The sequence below is a fragment of the Nicotiana attenuata genome, chromosome 7, assembly GCF_001879085.1.
Source record: "Nicotiana attenuata strain UT chromosome 7, NIATTr2, whole genome shotgun sequence".
Lineage (NCBI taxonomy): Eukaryota > Viridiplantae > Streptophyta > Magnoliopsida > Solanales > Solanaceae > Nicotiana > Nicotiana attenuata.
In genome coordinates, this window is record NC_031995.1 from 98,072,253 (window position 1) to 98,092,728 (window position 20,476).

General features: G+C 38.5%; 2 protein-coding genes across 2 annotated transcripts; one reads left to right on the top strand and one right to left on the bottom strand.

Annotated features, from left to right (window-relative positions):
- On the bottom strand, positions 4,709-6,160 carry LOC109230300. Its single transcript, XM_019395813.1, has 2 exons — positions 5,881-6,160; positions 4,709-5,781 (listed from the first exon to the last, which is right to left on the bottom strand). The coding sequence occupies exons 1-2, from the start codon at positions 6,158-6,160 to the stop codon at positions 4,709-4,711; spliced, it is 1,353 nt and encodes a 450-aa protein (XP_019251358.1).
- On the top strand, positions 8,108-10,385 carry LOC109229549 (60S ribosomal protein L23a). The gene is made up of 4 exons (XM_019395029.1): positions 8,108-8,188; positions 8,283-8,344; positions 9,461-9,824; positions 10,031-10,385. Exons 2-4 carry the CDS (start codon positions 8,329-8,331, stop codon positions 10,113-10,115), a joined length of 465 nt encoding a protein of 154 aa, XP_019250574.1. The 5' UTR covers positions 8,108-8,188; positions 8,283-8,328; the 3' UTR covers positions 10,116-10,385.

Here is a 20,476-nt window from a genome sequence, read left to right on the forward strand (position 1 = left end):
ACCCTAGAAACCCCGAATTCTCCCATTCTCTTAAAGCTAAATTCACAAACCCCTCCCTTCTCCCCTACAAATTCAACCCCCCACCCTTTAATTTCTTCTCCTGACTGCTGCTTTCTTCTCCCCAACCTACACCCTCACAATTCCTTTAGGTAAGTGATGTGGTTTAAGTTTTGTTTTGTATGCCATTGCTTAGTTTTTTTTTTTTAATTCTTGTATAGTGTAGTAGATTCCTCTTGTATTGTAGTGGATTTCCTCTTGTATTGTATTCTAGTTACACGGGTTGGTTTGTCGGGGCAATAGTAGAATTTCCTTATGATGGGTTAGGTTGACATTGGTATATCTGTGGTTGAATTGGGGTTATCAAATTGTTGTTTGGGAGTTCGGGTGAATTGTGCACTGTAGGTGTTTGTTTAAATGCCACAATGAGTTTGCGCATGTAATGGTGTGACCAAGTGTGCTGGTGAAGTCTGAGTAACCACCCTTGGTTCGCATATCTTGTTTTTCGCTAATGGTCATATTAGTTTCCAGGTAGTATGACGTCATCCAAGAAACGAAAAACCACAAATGCATCCTCTAGTGATCAAGCTGGATCATCCAGGCCACGAGCCCCCGCTAATGTTCGCCAGTATGATAGTACCAAGTTCGTATCTCGCGTGGCTCAGGAACGTTTTGGTCAAAAGACATCCAAGAAACCCATACCGGAGAGGGGAATTGATCTGGGGTCCCTCCAAAATGACTGTCCCAATATATCGTGAATTGGTCCGGTGCAGGCTGGATATCTTCTTTGAAGAACCGGACGAAGCTAATTTGATGATTGTGAGAGAGTTTTATGCGAACTGCCCGGAACATGTGAACCATGTCTGCACGGTGCGAAAGAAAAAGGAGGACGCATCCATAAAGGCCATTCGGAGAGCTTACAGGTTGCCAATGTTTGGGGAAGATCCTGATGCGGAGGACTACTATGACACGTATGGCTGACCATCAACCTCGTGGAATTTGTTCTTTGGGATAATATGTGTGCCTAACAGGGAAGTAGTGTGGATTACGCCAGGGAAGAAGTTTCATTCGGCTTCGTTCACCTTTGAAGGGAAGTGTTGGCTCTACGTCACCAATAGCCGCTTGTTGCCTTCTTCCAATACCACTGAGGTGAATGGTCCCCACGCTGCACTGATTTGGTGTTTCATCAATGGCTACGATTTTGATGTGGCTAATGTTATTCATAAAGAAATGTTCATTCATTATCCGGTGCAAAGGTATGGTTTCTTCTTTCCTCCCTTAATCACTAGATTGTGCCGTGCGGCACATGTACCAGAAAACAGGGTCTTGGTGGGAAAGTAAAAAAGGAACAGAAGTTTCGGGCTGATAAAGCAGTAATTGGGAAGGATCCTGTTGCACCTGTTGAGTCAAGTAGCGATGAGTCTGATGCTCCTAGCGAGGGTACTGAAGGACAAGCTGAGGTTGTGGCTGCTTCATCTCCGCACTAGTAGCTTGTTGAGGGTACCTCAGTGGTCAGATGGGACACGCAAATAACGACCTTAGAACAGGAAATGGCAGGGATGCGTACTTCTGTCACGGACTTGGGCACTCGAGTGGATGCCCTTGCTACCCAAAGTGCCAAATCTGAGAGGAAGATCATGGCTTGGCTGCGTGCACATGGCAGAGCCTGCCATCTCGATCCCGGCACTGTCTTCGACCAGGACTGCCTCTACCAGGGAAGTTTTCTTTACCTTACATTTTTCTTTGTGTGCCATGGGGACATGCCACCATTTTAAGTATGTGGTGGGGGATATGTTGTATTTATGTTGTATATATACAATAAGGTAGATTACTGTTAGTTTCTTTGGTTAGTTGAGCGGTATTTAAAAAAAATCAAGAGTTTCAACTTTTCCCGACGATGGATATCATTCGACGGGTTTCTTGAAGGATTAAAGTCGGAAAATAATTCTTTGTAGGTAGTGTAGTAATTCCCCCTTGGTTTTTCTTTGTGCCGCGATTCTTTTCCAAGGGTTTCGTTTGAACCGGGTATAGTTAGTTTTATTTTTTTTATTAGAAGTAGGAACCCTTGGGCTATGAGCTGAAACGAAAACAAGGTCTCTTAACTTTGTTATGCCTTGAGAATAGCGAGTGCTTTAGTGTGACGCTTAGGCTCAGTTGTTAACTCTTATATAAGTGCCTTAAATTGTATGTTCTTAACTTGGCTTAAGCGTTTTGACTAGAGTGTTGTTGATGATCCAATTTTGAGTGAGCCATGTGCCATGTGCGTGCGAGTTTTATTGTATTTTGTGCATTGCATTCGATGTATAGAACTTCCCCCGTGTGTTTGCAAAGCAAAATACTAGTTTTTTTCAGTCTGGGAAGTGATATAGGCGTTTCTTTGTTGAGACAGATATGTATATTTTACCCACCTAATTGTTATGTATCGTAGCTAACCCTTTTGAGCATGTATCCTGTTTCTTTGGAAACCACATTACAAGCCTTACCCATTTATTTAAATTAACCATCTATTTGAACCTTCTAACCTCTCATGAGCACTGAATTGTTATGAATTTTATAAAGGTTAAAGTGTGGGGTGGTTGGTTTGGCTTTTGAGTGGAACTAACGAAATAAGGAGAAAGGTGCACTGTTTTGAAAAGAAAAAAAGAAGAAGTAAGAGCCACTTGAATTGGAAAAAAAAATAAAAAAAAATTATTCCTTGATAAGTGGGGACTTTTGATGAAAAGGTGCTTAAATAATTGGGAGTTAATGTATATTGATTTGATGGTGGAGTATGGTTTGACATAAGTGTGGGGTTCCAACTGCTAAAGTGTATGTATTAAGGTGCTTAGGGAGGTGTAGTCACTCTTATATCTAAATGTATCCTACCCGTCTCGCATCTTACATTACAACCAGTTAAAAGTCCTACTTGATCCTTGACTGAATGAACTCAATTAGTAGAGTAGTACACCACGCGCAAGTCTATGGTGCATCTTTTGTGGCACATGAATGTCGTTTTTGAGAGTGAGCAAAATAATTTCTATCCTGAGTTCCTAATTTTTCTTAAATTGTATTGTGTGTGGAACTACTCTCTTTTGTTGGGTGAGGGCACTTGATTCATGAAGGAAAGGTGATTCTGGACCTCTGTGTAGAGTAAGTGAGCAAGTTGTGAATAATGCGTGGTGCTTGTGAGTCAACTCTTGAGGTGAAGATGTTACACTACTGTACTTAAACTACTTGAAATATTCTTGGCGAGATGAGTTAGGAAAGTCTCTTAGTGAGGTAGTGTCTATGTAAGGTGTGGTTTGATTGCTCGAGGACGAGCAAAGGTTTAAATGTGAGGTATTGATAGTAGGTTAAAAATATGTGTTTTGGCTACTGTTTGCACTCTAAATTGGCTGCACTTTATTGATGTTTGAGCGTTAAATAGGAGTAAATTGCTCTGATTGAGTGTTTTATGCTTTGCAGGAGAAATTTCGGGCGACAATGAGGTAAAGAAGCGTTTTGAGCCAATATGGAGAGTTGAAGACCAAGTAAAAGCTTATAAGTAAATCGGGAGGTCATTAAGGGATCAAAAGAGGTTAGCACATTTAAAAGGAAGAACGAAGAAGAGTGCAGGAAAAGGCCTAGGTGCGCGGCCGCGCACTGGCCGAGAAATGGGCCGTGCAAGTCAGGCAAAAATTTCACAAAGTGCGCGGTCACCCTCCCAGGTGCGCAGCCGCGCACGTCTCTCAAAGGAAAATTATTTCAGGGCTAAATTTGTAATTCCAGAGGGCGACTCTCCTTGCCATATATGAAGCCTAGCTCGCCCAACAAGAGGGTATCTTGGTTTTTAGAAGATTTTTGAAGGCAAGAAGCAAGACGGAAGATTCGACAACGAGTTTTTATCTTTCTTCCTCTCGTTTATATCATTGGTGATGAATTCTATTGTTATGATTGTGAAAACAATTATTCATAGCTAATCTCCTAATCTAGGATTTTGATGGAACCTATTGGAGGATGATTTTCTTGTTATGTTAATATAGATTTGCCGTAGTATTTTCTCTATTTGTTCAACTATATTATGATTGATGTTGATTGAAGGGCCCTCAATCGATTGTGCCTATTTAGTGTGTATACTCGGGAGAGAGTGCATATTTAGGTAGTTGTTGAACAACATCACTCCTAACGTATATGAGGGATCAATACGAAGGGTTTAAAGGTGGGATTAGGGATAACGAAACCTTGGTACGATATGAGTGAGCTGTACTTAAGCCAGCTAGCGTAATTCGGGAGAATATATCTAGTATATTGTTGTAATTACTCAGGAGAGAGTAACGACAGCCAGAGTGCTCATGATCGGTGGAGAAAACTTAGGCAAATTTATAGAAAAACATAGCGTAAAGGATTCCGATAATAGGGAAAATCATAATCCTAGATCATTCCAATTCTTGTCTACAAACCGTTCGTAGTTAGTTATTAGTTATTGCATTTTCATTACCAGTGGCGTACGCAGGATTTTTCGTAAGCGGTGTCACTATTTAAAGAGTAAACGAACGAGTAAATAATTTACAATATATATCATCTTATAAAAAGACAACTTAAATAATATTAATAAAACACAATTCAAGTACATCACTACAATTCTCCTCGACGAGTTTTCATGTTTTGAAATGTAATCATAATAGCCTCATTAGAAACATTACAAAATACATATTTTTCTATATAAGGCACCAAACAACCACTCAAAAGCTCGTCATCCATTTCGATTTCGTAAGTCGGTCTTTATCAACTTCATTGCTGAGAAAGCTCTTTCAACCGTAGCCGTAGCGACAGGCAAAAGTAAAGCAAATTTCACTAGCCGAAACACAAGAGGATAAGTCCCATGCTTCTTTGTTTCTACTAATTTCTTGGAAAGATCACCAAGTCCCTTAAGATCAGAAAACCTTTTGTCATGATCCCGAACATCAACAATGTAATTCTCAAGCTGAAAATGAAGGTCAACTATAGAATATTTATCAAAATCATCAGGATATATCTCAGCCAATCTCAACATCTTTTCAATGTCAAAACTTAAAAAAGAGTTAACCGGGTTCAAGCAAGAAACACAAAGAAGCAATTCAGTTGTCACCTCATCAAAGCGACTGTTGAGTTCTTGAAATTGCCAATCAATAGTTTTACGAAACACTATAACACGATAGTGATGTAAAATAGAGTACTCTGCAACTCTACGACGTGATCTTCCAAGGATCATATAAGGCTCATCAAAGTTAGGTATCAATATGTCATATTTAATACAAAACTTAGATACTTCATCAATAAGCGGAGCCCAACCGTCCTCTCTCAGTTGTTGCAACCGATCCTTTGTCACTCTAACAAGTATCAAAGCATTTGCAATATCTTGCTCCTTCTTTTGAAAGACAACATTAAGCTTATTTGTAATTGCTAAAACAGTACGCATAAAATGCAACATGAAGACAATCTCAAATGTTAAACATGCTTTAAGGTATCCCTTTGCCTTACACTTTTCTTCAAAATGTGCATTAACAACAATAGCATCAAGTACATCAGTGATAGGGCCAAACATAAGAATAAAATTATTAAAGGATTTGTAGTGAGATCCCCATCGAGTATCACCAGCGCTAGCAAGACCTAATTCTTGATTTAAACCCCTTCCAGTTTCAAGCTCACCTTTACGTAATGCTTCTTCAATTTCTTCGGCTTGGGATTCACGAAGTTCATCTCTACGCTTGAAAGAAAATCCTACCATATTTAATATATCAGAAACAACTAATAAAAGTTCTTGCACTTCATCACATTTTCTAGAAACTGCAACAAGAGTTAGTTGCAGTTGATGAGCAAAACAATGAATAGAATGAGCACCTCTACTTTATTTTTGCATTAAGATTTTAAGCCCATTTAAGTCACCCTGCATATTGCTTGCTCCATCATAACATTGTCCACGTATGGAAGATGGACTTAAAGAGTGTTGAGAAAGTAAACCAACAATTTCATTCTTTAGAGACAAAGCAGTAGTTTCACGAACATAAACAATACCAATAAATTGCTCCATCACACTTCCCCTTCTATCAACATACCGCAAAACAATAGCCATTTGCTCCTTACATGATACATCACGAGATTCATCAACTAATATGGAAAAGTGATCACTATTTAAATCCTCAATGATACACTTAATTGTTTCCATCTTACATGCAACAATAATATCCTTTTGAATGTATGGAGAAGTCAATTGATTATTCTTTGGAGCTCTTTTAAATGCTTCAGCAACATAATCACATCTTTTAATATACCATCTAAGAAGTTCAATACAGTCACCTCTATTAAAAGATGATTCATCTTCATGATGCCCCCGAAATGATAATCCTTGGTGCAAAAGATATCTTATCACATCAATTGCAGCCTCTAAATGAATCCTGTATTCTAACTTTTATTGATCAGATTGTTTCGCGAGTACACTTTGAATAGATTGTTTTTGTCTCATCAAATCATCACCTTTCTTTCTTGACTGATTATGAATACTATTTGGTCTACCAATATGCATATCAAATCTTTCCTTCTTATTCCAACTTGTAAATCCTACAGTTGAAAATACATCTCCTCCCCCTTGATTGATGCAATCATCTTGAAACAAATAACAATATAAGCAAAAAGCTGCATCTTTTGTTATGCTATATTCCAACCAATCATACTCATCAAACCATTGAGGATTAAAGCGACGCAACTTACCATAACAATTTCTTTGAGGAAATTTGTGCTCTCGAGGTTGGAAAGGACCTCTTTGAATATGATTTCTTCTTATTGCATCATGGTCATTTGGGTGATATTTTCGAATTGCTAATCTTTCCCCAGGATCAACCTCCTCCAAAGAGCTTAAATTAACTCTTTCGCTTTGTTGATCTTGTTCTAACTCACTAGCTCTTTCTTCCAAGTTAGATAAATCTTGAGATGTTGAACTTGATTTTGAAATTTTGGGAGTTGTAGGAAAGTATCTCTTCATTGCAATTTAATCTGAATAAAAAATTTAAGTACTCACATTAATCTTTAGATAAACCCTAAATAAGTTCATTGTAACTATAAAATTGTTCGTCTTCAATAAGGCAATAACCCACAATTTCATTAACCTCCAAAATCAGTAGACACACCCTTAATCATAAATTCAAAATTAACACAGATTCATAACATATTCATAATTTTGTTCATAAACAAATAAAAAGGAAAAAGAAAAATCACCTAACAAAAAATAATCATCGGCAGAGAGGGAGAGATTTAATACTAACCTGGAGCCTGGAGGACTTTACTTCCACTGCTTCTTTGGAGTTTGAAAAGGGACAAGTCAAATTCTTTTTATTTTAAAATAAGGGTTAGTTACTGATTTCTTGTGCAATAAGTATTGGGTCAATAGCAGCCCACGTTGAAAAATTCCATGATTTTAGCATCAACATAGGGTTTTAAATTAATTGAAAAAGTCGAAGAGTCAAAAGGAATTTTGCTGAAGCCAAGGGGATTCGAACCACTAACCTCTCACAGAATTTCGGCAGATAATAACCATCAGGCTACTAAGTAGCTTTGTTGCAAGTGGTGTCGCTTTTATTATTTTTACCTTGTATTTTTGTTTTACTTATTTTATATATATATATATATATATATATATATATATATATATATATATATATATATATATATATATATATATATATAATTTCGACGAAGCGGTGTCCCGTGACACCGCTTGGGTCCATGTAAATCCGCCCCTGTTCGTTACGTATTATTTAGTTAGTAAACATCCAATTTATTACTTAAATATCTCTGAAGATTGAATACGTGAATTTGTGTGAGTCCAATAGCTGTGTTGGGCATAATTAGGCGTGATCAATCTGGCTTTTAAGTTTGCAGCGTTTCTACATACTGACTTGCAGTAATATTATTTTTTAATTGAGTTTCACATGTCTTTGCAAGAAAAAGAGGAACAAGAACAACAAGTCTAAAGTTTGTTCCCATGTGGTTAAACTTCAACAACTTTGTAAAAATTGGGCCTCGAGTATGGTTCTATTTGGGCTTCTCCTACCACTATAGTATGGTTAAAACCACGAGACATGGGTCACGAATATTTGTTGAAATTGGGCTTCAACATTTTCGATAGCTGAGCCCTACTATAAATGCAGGATGCTGCTTCTCTTTGCAAAACCCTAATTGGCAGAGCAGCTTCTCTCAGGTACTCACTCCTCTGTAGTCCTAAATCAAACCCTAGTTTCTATCTTCATTCTAACCCTAAATCGTACAATCGTTTTTAATTTATCTATTTGTAGGTAAGCTGGTTGATTTCTCGTAGGGTTTCAGACTGTACGTAACCAAATGGCTCCAGCTAAAGGTACACTTCTGACACTATTTTTTTCCATTTGATTTATTTTATCGGGGCTGTAATTTGAGTTTATTTTAGAAATCATGTAAATGATATGCTTGTTATGTTGTTGGAAATGTGAATACTTGTTGCCTTTTTGTGTGTGAGAATATAACTAATTATTGGACTTTACTATAATTTGTGCTATTCTTTGTGTTATTATTGGCGTTGACAAGCTTTTGGAAGAAGATTTCAGTATTTTTGTTATTATTTCCGGTAAGGATATGAATGTAATGAGGATTTATATACCTGAACCCAACTTGTTACTCGTTTGTTACGGAGTAGTTGTTAGTAGATTCAATGTTGTGAGGTTAATAGTAATGTAATAACATGATGCTCGGTTGAAGTTTGTTTGAACCTCTACTGTTTTTATTGTTTTTGGTGTGGGGGTGAAAAGTGGAGTTCAGTTATTTTGTTGAGTAGTCTTATTTCATCTTGTTTTGCTCCTCCATTTTATTGAAATCATTAAAATACCAGTCATGAGTCATTAGTTTTAGAAACTACTGGAGGATTAGTAGTTGCAATAAGCTTGATTAACTGGGGGCAGGTTAATAGGCGGAAGTAGGGCGTTGATATAATTTTGGCATTTCAGGAATTTCCTGAAACTAATCTAGTAAGTGCCTTTACTGTTTATGTGCGAGCATCAATACGCTTCAGAGTCTTGATAAATGGGAGAGCAATTGCGATATAGATAGTTTTGCAATTTTGAGTCGTTCCTTTTTATTGGACATAATTATTATTTTTTGTCCTGCATAATGCAGTCATTTATAAAGCATTAAAATATTCTAATCAATTATATATAGCGTTCACGTATTCTAATTTGGAAGATCTTCTAGCCATCCTGCTACCTAAAGACAATGCAGGAGGTAGGTGTTAGTCTAGGATAAAGAATTGAGCATTAGAGAGGGAGTGTGGATAATTGTATACGTTATTAAATAAGTTACTGTGGTAAATTAAATTGTTAGTATCTTTGAAAGTGGATGCTGATTTTGTTTCTAGCTTTACAAATCAACTTATGATATTAAAGCGGCATATTTCATGCTAGTTGAAGCTGTTACTAACTCGAATTTCAAACTGCACTTGCAGCTGATCCGTCCAAAAAATCTGACCCCAAGGCACAGGCAGCTAAGGTTGCCAAGGCCGTCAAGTCAGGATCAACCTTCAAGAAGAAGTCACAAAAGATAAGGACAAAAGTTACATTCCACCGACCCAAGACTTTGAAGAAAGATAGAAACCCCAAGTACCCTCGTATCAGTGCACCTGGAAGGAACAAACTTGATCAGTACGGGATTCTAAAGTATCCCCTCACCACTGAGTCTGCGATGAAGAAGATTGAGGACAACAACACTCTTGTTTTCATCGTGGACATCAAGGCTGATAAAAAGAAGATTAAGGATGCCGTGAAGAAGATGTATGATATCCAGACAAAGAAAGTCAATACCTTGATTAGGTAAGTTCCGTGTTCTGCTTCTCTTCTTCATAGCAGGCCTAAAAAGATAAACTGCGATGGTGTATGCAAGTATAATTTCATATAAAAATTGGGTGGCCTCATGTCAATTGATGGCAGACTGCACAAGGACATTATGTTTCTTTCAACTGTTTCTGGTGTTCCATGTTGATTCCTTGCTAAGCTGCTTCCTTCTGTTCCCTTTTCAGGCCTGATGGGACTAAGAAAGCATACGTGAGGTTGACTCCTGACTATGATGCATTGGACGTTGCCAACAAAATTGGAATCATCTAAACTAGTTACCTGTTTAGAATTTTACGAGAATTTAAAATCTTGGATTTGAGTTTTTAGATACACTTGAATGGAAGTGCCTTCTATTTTTCATTTTGAATTTTGTGTTTTGGAGACATGTTGTGTTCCGTATAAGAGAAATCAACTTTATGCGCAGTTTTTCTTTCTCGAAATTCTCTGAGTACCTTAGCTGTGTTCCTAAACCCTTAGAGGCGGAGGGGTCAAGAATCCTAAGCTTGCAGATCCAATGAAATGAATGTGAGCTTTGCTTTAGTTTAAGTTTTATTCGTTATCAGGTGTTTAAGAGGATTCCTCTGTTCTTTTCTTTTTATATTTATACCAGAAATTATATGGTAACTTTTTATTGTTTATATGGTTCTTACGAGTAGTTTCCGCGTCATTATGCTCATATCCTTGACGAGCGGGATCACGGATTATAATATTTTAACACCGTCGAGTGTCATTTAACCATCAACTTGTAAAAATGTTTTAATGATGAACCTGCTCATAATTCCTTGATGGATAGTGAAATCAATCCACATGATTTGAATTGACTAACAGTAACTTAAGGGTTNNNAGCTGCTTAGCTTTACATAAAGATCCAAAAGTGCACTACCCACGTAAACATTTGAGTGAAGGCCAAGTTTTATTGAAATGGCATGAAGTTGCTTTCCTAAATTAATGTCTTTAAGAACAACAGAAGAGTGAATTACAGTGCCCAAAGTGAACTCATTGGGTCTAATATTCAACTCAAACATTCTTGAGAAGATAGTTATTGCTTTCTTGTGTTGATTTAGTCTAGCAAATTGGCTAACCAAAGCTGTAGCGGATACTACGTCACATTTAGGCAATTCATCGAACAATGAATCTGCATTTGTATCAGATTGAGAAGGGAGGATTTCGGGCTCAATGGTTGAAACTCCAGGGTTGTGCAAATGTCCACGAGCTTCTGTGGTTTGGCGAAGGTGTCTACAGGGTGAACTTTGGACTCTTATATAGACTGGCAGATACTGAAAAGTTAACCGGGTAGAACGGAGCAAGTACAGATGATTCATTTAACCAGTTCGAATTAATTGAGGATTGAAGCGCATATGATTTGGTTAATGACTTAATGTTATGGGTTTTAGGAAGAAGCAAGCTTTGGATGGTAGGCAAGAAGGGTTGCTCTCATGGTAAGTAACCTCTACTTTCCAAAAGCAAGAACAATGTGGTAAGTTCTTGGAGCCAACTATGCGGAGGGTCTATTTGGAAACAGCCTTTCTACTCGAGTAGGTGTGACGACCCAAAGGGGTCATCACCTGTTTTTAATTGAATTCTGTGACTCTCAGGCCTTGAAAACCTCATTTAGAGTCGCCTCGATTTGCATGCACAGTTCGGGCGCGTAGCCGGAAAGCTTAAATATGAAATTCTGTGAAAAATGCTAAGTTTTGATGTTAAAATGAATAAATTTGACCTAGGTCAACGTTTTGGGTAAACGGACCCGGACCCGTGATTTGATGGTCCCGGAGGGTCCGTAGGAAAATATGGGACATGGGCGTATGCCCGGAATTGAATTCCGAGTTCCCAAGCCCGAGAAATGATTTTTTTAGTAAAATTGTTTTCTGAAATTGTTTAAGAAAATTGGAAATGAAATCTGATTAGAAAGCGATGGTATCGGGCCCGTATTTTGGTTCCGGCGCCCGGTACAGGTCTTATATATGATTCAAGTCCTTCCTGTGAAGTTTGGTAAGAAACGGACGTCGTTTGACGTGATTCAGACCTAAATTGGAAAATTTGATGTTTTATGAAGTTTGAAAGAATTCATGGATTTTGAGGTTTAATTCAATGTTTATGATGTTATTTTGGCGATTTGATCGCACGAAAAGTCCGTAGGATGTTTTTGAGGTTGTGTCCATATTTGGTTTGGAGCCCCGAGGGCTCGGGTGAGTTTCGAGTGGGTTCCGGGATGCCTTAAGCTTAGAAAATCAGATGTTGTAGGTTCAAGAGTTGCAGGTCTCTGAACCCTTTAACGCGGTCCGCGAGAAATCGCATGCGACCGCGGTCGCGTTTGTGCGGGGCGCGGTGAAGGTTGTGCAGCCGCAGTCGGCTTTGTGCGGTCCGCACAGGGTGCTGAACTGCAGGTCTTCAGGTAAGCCTGTGCGGCCGCGGTCCATTTAATGTGGTCCGCACTGGGGGTCTCAGAGGGGTATAAATAAACGGGATTTTCAGTCATTTTTCACTTTTCAAGACCCTAAAAACATAAGAGGCGATTTTTCAAACAACCTTTCTTCTCCAAAACGTTGGTAAGTGATCTCTAACTTATTTTCTTCACTCCTTAACATCTTTTAACATGATTTCAACTTAAAATCAAAGATTTTCATGGGGGAAATTGGTTTTTTTTGGGTAGAACCTAGGTTTTTCAAAAAATTGGGGATTTGGACCTCAATTTGAGGTCCTATTTCAAAACAAATTATATATTTGAGTTCGTGGGGGAATGGGTAATCGGGTTTTGGTTCGAACCTCGGGTTTTGACCACGTGGGCCCGGGGGCGATTTTGACTTTTTGGGTAAAACTTTGAAATACTCATTTTCATGCATTTGGGGTTGATTCATTTAGTGTTTATTGATGTAATTAAGTAATTTGTGATTAGATACGAGCGAATTGGCGGTGGAATCGAGGGGTAAAGCTATAATTGAGCCTTGAGTTGTGTTCAAGACATCGAGGTAAGTGTTTGGTCTAACCTTAACTTGAGGGATTAGGAGTTGAGTCTTATTTGCTATGTGATAATTGTTGAGTACGACGTATAGGCATGGTGACGAGTATCTATATGTTGGTGTCTAGTATGACCGTGAGTCCTTATATTGTGAATATCTCGATTTCATTGTATTCTTCATGCTTTGGTGATGATTTCTAGTTGTTGTGAAAGGTTTGTGGAAAGAATTGAGACCTTTGAACATCTTGGAGCATTGGCTGGAGTTATATTGTGAATTGTGAAAGTATATGAGATGATTGAACCCTTTGGAGCATTGGCTCAAGTGGTAAAGCGAGTTATGAAGTAAAATTGAAAGATAGAGAAAAAGTTATTGAAATGTTCCCTTGCCTTGGATTTAATTGTTTAATTGTTGCTCCCTTGCCGGGATTCCTATATGTTCCTGTTTATTTCCCTTGCCCTTGTTTGTGATTGTTGTTTGGGTGAGGATGAGTGTTAAAGCACGAAGGGTGATGCCGTGCATTGTTTGCTTGGGTGAGGAAAGAGAGTAAAAGCACGAAGGGTGATGCCGTGCCGCACGATGTACCATTCTGTGCCAATTTCATTGATTATATGTGAGGAAAGAGAATAAAAGCACGAAGGGTGATGCCGTGCACATTTTATTATTCTAATTATTGGTGAGGAAAGAGAGTAAAAGCACGAAGGGTGATGCTGTGCACGTTTTCATTATATTATTGCTTGGTGAGGACGAGAGTAAAAGCACGAAGGGTGATGCCGTGCACTTGTTTGATTTCTGCTTCTTGTTGACATTGTAGCTATTTTGTTCCTTTCCTTACTTGGTGCTTTATTTGGAACTGTTATCTCCTTGCAACATGTTTCCCCCTCCCATCCTTATTTGTTTATTTCTGCTTTGTTTCTGCTGTATGTTATATAATTGCACAGGTTTATGTGGTAGTCCGGTCTAGCCTCGTCACTACTTCGCCGGGGTTAGGCTAGGCACTTACCAGCACATGGGGTCGGTTGTGCTGATACTACACTCTGTGCTCTTTTGCACAGATCCAGGTATCGGACAGCAGCAATAACTTGGGAGCCATCCTTCAGTCCACGAGATTCCGAGGTAGTCCTGCAGGCGTCCGTAGGCCCGACATCTCTTCCATCTGTTTTATGATCTGTTTCCTTTGTAACCGAGACAGAGTTTTATTTCATTATTTCAGACCCTTGTATTTAGCACTCTTAGATAGTCCTTGTATGTTGTAACACCAGGTGCTGGGTAGAAACATGTATTGGCTATTGTGCATTTTGGGTTTCCTATTTATCTAAGACTTCCGCTAAAAGTTTACTTTCCGCTGTTATTTAATTGCTTTTCCATTGTTAATTTAATTGCTTAACAAGTATAAAACGAAAAGGGTTGGTGATTTTTCAAAGGTTTGTGGCTTGCCTAGCTTCTACGAGTAGGCGCCATCACGACCCTCGAGGGGTGGGAATTTCGGATCGTGACAGTAAAGGTAAGTTCTACACACACTATATACTCCCCAGATCCCACTGTGGGATTATAATGAGTTGTCGTCGTGTTGTTGTCGAAGCTTTGGATCGTGTCACAACTCACAACTTTGGTCATTTATATTTTATTCCAAATCTGGTGACAGAACATAAACACGAGGAGGAAATGGGGGCCCTTTACAATTTTGAAATTGAAAAAATGATCATTTTAGATTTTTTATTTGTAATATATAGATTTTTTATGTGTGAAAGTAATGTGTAAAAAAACGGAAAAGGTCCAAAAATATCCTTAAACTATTCGAAATAGCTCAAAAATATACTTCGTTTGTTTTATTTGCCAAAAATATCCCTGCCATCTATGTTTTGGCCTTAAAATGTCCCTTAACTATTAGTTTTGCCATTGAAGCTGACATGACAGTCCAACTAGGTTAGAATTGCTTACATGGTCGTCCACCTAAGCAATCCATATGTGAAAATTATTTTTTCCAGAAATTTTTAGTAAAATACAAAATCAACATTTATTCTGAAAAAAGTTAAAAATTTCGAAAAATAAATATTTATTTCGGAAATTTTTAATTAAAATACAAAATCAACACTTATCCGAAAAAAGTAAAAAATTTACGAAAAAATTATTCTTGATTGGGTTTTATGATTTGATTAAAAAACGCCATTGTTCTCTTTTGTGAATTTATGATTATAGAGATCGAGAATTCATATAACCGACCCCAACTTGTTTAGGATTAAGAAACCGACGTCTTTGTTGTTGTACAAATAAAGTTTTAATTTTTTCCTTGTAAATGTTGTGTGTTAAATTTTTTTTTTTGAAGCTAAAGAATGGAGTTGAAATTATATAGGGATAATCATAACTACGCTATTACTGGATTCAAAAGCATTCAAAGACATAACTCCGAAATTCATAAAAGAGAACAATGGCGTTTTTTTAATCAAATCATAAACCCCAATCAAGAATAATTTTTTCGTAAATTTTTTGCTTTTTTCGGAATATGTGTTGATTTTGTATTTTAATTAAAAAAATTCTGAAATAAATATTTTTTTTCAAATTTTTTTACTTTTTTCAGAATAAATGTTGATTTTATATTTTATTAACAAATTCTGGAAAAATAAAATTTTTGAAAAAATAATTTTCACATATGGATTGCTTAGGTGGACGACCATGTAAGCAATTCTAACCGAGTTGGACTGCCATGTCAGTTTTAATGTCAAAACTAACGGTTCAGGGACATTTTTGGGCCAAAACATAGATGGCAGGGATATTTTTGGCACCAAAAACAAACGGAGGATATTTTTGAGCTATTTCGAATAGTTCAAGGATATTTTTGGACCTTTTCCGGTAAAAAAAGAGATAATATCATAAAAACTAAAAATAAATTGCTAGTAAAGACACACAAAGGAAAACGCCTCTTTCTAACAAACTGGGCTTGCTATATAAATTCTCACTAAGATACTAATTGCGTCACTTGATTTAAATTATTTCATGCCAACGAGGTGAAAAAAAGGAAAACTATCAGATATGTCCATTTATAGTAGCTCATGATAAAAGTTGGACAATTCATAAAATATTACTAATATTAGCCAATTAGCTATTTGTAGCAAAAAAATGTCAATTTTTTGCTTTCTTTTGAGTGGATGTTATTAGAATAGATTGGGTACATCTTAAGGAGCTTGAATCTCAACTTTGAGATGATTTTGTGAAGTTTTGAGGTAGTTTGAATTGAAAATTCGAAGTAAAAACTGAACATGAAAAAAAAAACGATATGTGTATCACGTTGTGTATCATTTATGTATTACATATGTATCATATTTGTATCAATTGTGTATCACATGTATATCCATGTACAACTGTGTGTGAGATACATGCGTGAGACATGTTCGATACATGTGTCGCAAAAGAATTTTTTGAACTCGATTTAATTACGAATTTTGATATAAAACCAGTCCAAATCACCTCCGATCTTCCTCAAATTTTGTATATTTACTGATCTATATGTTTTCAATGAATTTCAACTATACCCATTAAAAAAGTTCATTTTTGCTTAGATTTTTGGAATATATATATATATATATATATATATATATATATATATATATATATATATATATATAGACACACACACACACAACAGATTGCAAGAATTAGACAGCTCACAGATCGGGCATCCAGTCCAAAGTGCATGTCATGTTCATTGAAGTCAGCATATATATATATATATATATGTTTTGTATTTCATCACCTTATTTGCTATCCTTTCCGCCTTGCACTTAATGTTGCTAATCACGCTTAAAAATATGGAAGGTGATTTTTGCATGTGGTTCTTTGAGAGAAAGAACCTTATTTATTTGGTTTTTCAATTTTTATATGTGCTTGGCTAGTTTTGGTAAGCCTATGACTAATGACTAGAGGTTGATAAGTTGAGACTTATTTGGGACATTTGTGTAAGTTTTTCCAAAAAAAATATGAAAAAAGTAATTTTTGATGAACTCTTACGATAAATTTCCTGATAGATTTATTGATATTTTATTATTTTTTAATAAATATTTTATACTTTAATCAAAAATCTCAATCAACTAAGAATATCACTTTAAAAAATTCAATACATTTCTCTTCAGGAGAAATTCAAAAATAGCCAGACTTACAAGCGGTAATTCAAAAATAGCCACAGTTTCAAAAGTCATCGAAATTTACCCACTTTTCATGTAAAGATAAATTCGAACAAAAACACTGTTCAAAATCCGGAAAATACTTCAGCATAATATATTGGAACTCCAGTATAATTGTGACGACCCGGCCCGTAGTCACGTGAGTTACCGCCCAGTTTTCCCCATTTTCTGCTTCTTCATGCTTCATTATAAGAGTCTTGTGTGAACGAGTTGATCTTGATTGGTTTTAGAAGGAAATGAGACACTTAGTCTCTTTAAGGAAGGTTTGTTTTGGAAAAGTCAACCGAATGTTGACTTATGAATTAGAGGGCTCGGATGTGATTTTTGGTGATTCGGTTAGCTTCGGGGGATGATTTGTGACTTAGGAGCGTGATCGGAATTGGTTTTGGAGGTCCGGTGTAGAATTAGGCTTGAATTGGCGAAGTTAGTATTTTGGCGAATTACGGTTGATAGGTGAGATTTTGATCCGAGGGTCGGAATGGAATTCCGAGAGTTGCTGTAGCTTCGTTAGGTGATTTGGGATGTGTGTGCAGACTTTCAGGTCATTCGGAGGTGTTTTGGTCGGGTTTTTGATCGAATGCGTAATTCGGAAGTTTTAGAAGAACTTAGGCTTGAATGCGATGTAATTTGATGGTTTTGGTGTTGTTTGTGGTGTTTTGGTGATCGGAGCAAGTTTGAATGATGTTTTAGGATGGGTTGGCACTTTTGGTTGAGGTACCGGGGGCCTCGGGGTGATTTCGGATGGCCATCGGGATGATTTTTGGACTTGGTGATTTTTGAAGATTTGGTGATATCTGGTATTTCCGCATCTGCGGAAATGGGGCCGCAGATGCGGGTCCGCAGATGCAAAGATTAGGGGCGCAGATGCGAGTGTTGGCCTTTGAAGAAATTCTGTAGGAGCGGATGGTTTCCGCAGGTGCGGTCCACGCAGATGCGGCTATTGACCGCAGAAGCGGTCCGTGTGTGTGAGGGAGGTTCCGCAGAAGCAGGTGTTTGACCACATAAGCGGTGTCCGCAGGAGCGAGATTTGACTGCAAAAGCGGTCCTGGCATAGTGAAGATCCGCAGAAGCGGAGGTAGAACCGCAGAAGCGGTAGCCGCAAATGCGGTAAGGCAACCGCAGGTGCGAAAATGCCTGTTCAGAGAAGGATTTTAAAAGCCCATTTTGTTCCGCGAGCTAAGGGTTATTTCCACCATTTTTGATCGACCTTGAGAGCTTTTGGGCAGAAATTGGGGATTTCGACTAAGTGTGATTGGAGGTGAGTTCCTTGACCTTAATACATGATTTAATGGTAGAATTAACATAGAAATTTGTGAAAATTCATCAAAAGAGGGTAAAGCTAGGGCTTGGAAATTTGGTATTTTAAAGTGGAATTTGAATGGTCATTTGGGCTCGGATTTCGGAGTTATTGGTATGTATAGACTCGTGGCGAGATAAGGAATCCGATGATGTGAATTTTCTGATTTTTCGAGAAATGGGCCCGGGGCTCGGGTTTTGCAAATTTCGTGAATTTCAATATTTTTCGAGTCTTTTTGATTGGGTTATGTTCCCTTAGCCTATTGTAACGTATTTGTTGTGGTTTTGACCAGATTCGACGCGCGAGGAGGTCGATTTGCGAGGCAAGGGCATAGCGAGTTAGGATTTTGGCCGGCTTGAGGTGAGTAATGATAGTAAATAATATCCTGAGGGTTTGAAACCCTGGATTTGCACAATGTAGTGCTATATTTAGGTGAAACACGCGCTTAATGGCGAGCGCGGGGTTGTTTACTACTGGGGATTGTGACTTGGTCCGTCCCGTTTGATATATTACCGCGTATTTGACTGAGCTGTTTTGTTTATCATGATGATTTGGGCTAGTTGCCATGTTTGGGGCGTGCCTACTTGTAGAACCCTTAGGGGAATTATGACTGATCTTTCCTCACTTTATTTATTTAAAAATCACATCCTCAGTCATGTTTCTATTTGTTTTAAACAATGTGAACTGGTTTTATAAGTGTTAATCCTAAATGAGGGAAATATGTGGGCTGAGATCCCTACCTTATACTATTGTGTCCTAAAATGACTGAGAGGGGTTGAGAACCCAACAGTGAGGATGTTATATATATATTATGGATCGGGCTGCACGCTGCAGCAAATACTTATATGGATCGGGCTGCACGCCGCAGCAGTTGTTTATGTGGATCGGGCTGCGCGCCGCAGCAATATTGCGCTTGGGCTGTAGGAGCCCCTCCGGAGTCTGCACACCCCCAGTGAGCGCCGTCGACGAGATATATGGATCGGGCTGCACGCCGCAGTGATATGTGGATCGGGCTGCACACCGCAGCGGTTATTATGTGATACTATTTTGAGAGTGAGCCCGAGGGGTGATACTGGGCCGAGGGGCAGTTTTACTATTTACTACTTATTAGCTGTTACCTGATTTACCTGCCTTTAAAACTGAGAATTTCATTTGATTTTCATGGATTTTACTGCTTTACGTGATTTACTGGCTGATATAGAACTGCCTTGTGCTGTTATGTGTTTTCTTATCTTTGGTTATTATTTATTATTATTACTCAGTGGGTCGGAGTACTCACATTACTCCCTGCACCATGTGTGCAGATTCAGGCATAGTAGAGCCCGTTCCTGAGCACTGATATCCTTTTCCAGATCAGGCAGCGAGATCGGAGCATCGAGGTAGCTGTTGGCGTCCGCAGCCCCCTTGACTCCCCTATTTTATGCTATTTCAGTTATTCCAGACTTTTGTATCAGATATTCTGTTTAGTAGACTTATAGCAACTCTGTAGTAGCTCATGACTTGTGACACCCCGGTTTGGGCTGTGTCGGGTTGGTTTCATTCTGATTATCGTTGTTTTTCCGCATTGTGATTGTTTAATACACGTTTTGGATTTATAAATGTTAAGTAACTGTTAAAAGAAGTGTTAGAGTACTCTGGCTGGCCTTGTCTTCACGAGAGGCGCCATCACGGCCGGGTTTGGGATTTGGGCCGTGACAAGTTGGTATCAGAGCCTAGGTTACTAGGTCTCGCGAGTCATGAGCTGGTTTAGTAGAGTCTCGCGGATCGGTACGGAGACGTCTGTACTTATCCTCGAGAGGCTGCAGAACTTTTAGGAAAACTCCACATTCTTGGAATTCTTGTCGTGCGAACTTGTTGACCCGAGTGCTGAACTTCTCTTTATTCTATTCTCTCACAGATGGTGAGGACACGGGCTACCGGACGTGGCGGACGACCCCCAGTGCCACCTTCTGAGACCACCAGAGGCTGGACACGGTCGTGGTCGTGGCAGAGGTAGAGTAGCGAGGGCAGCATCTGTTGATCCACCAGCTACCCCAGCTCCGGATCAGGCTCCAGTAGTACCAGCTTAGGCACCGGCTGGGCCCATAGTGATTCCTGGCCTTCAGGAGACATTAGCTCAGATCTTGACAGTGTGCACGGACCTGGCTCAGGTGGTTTCAGCCACTACAACAGCAACAGCTACTTCACAGGCCGGGGGAG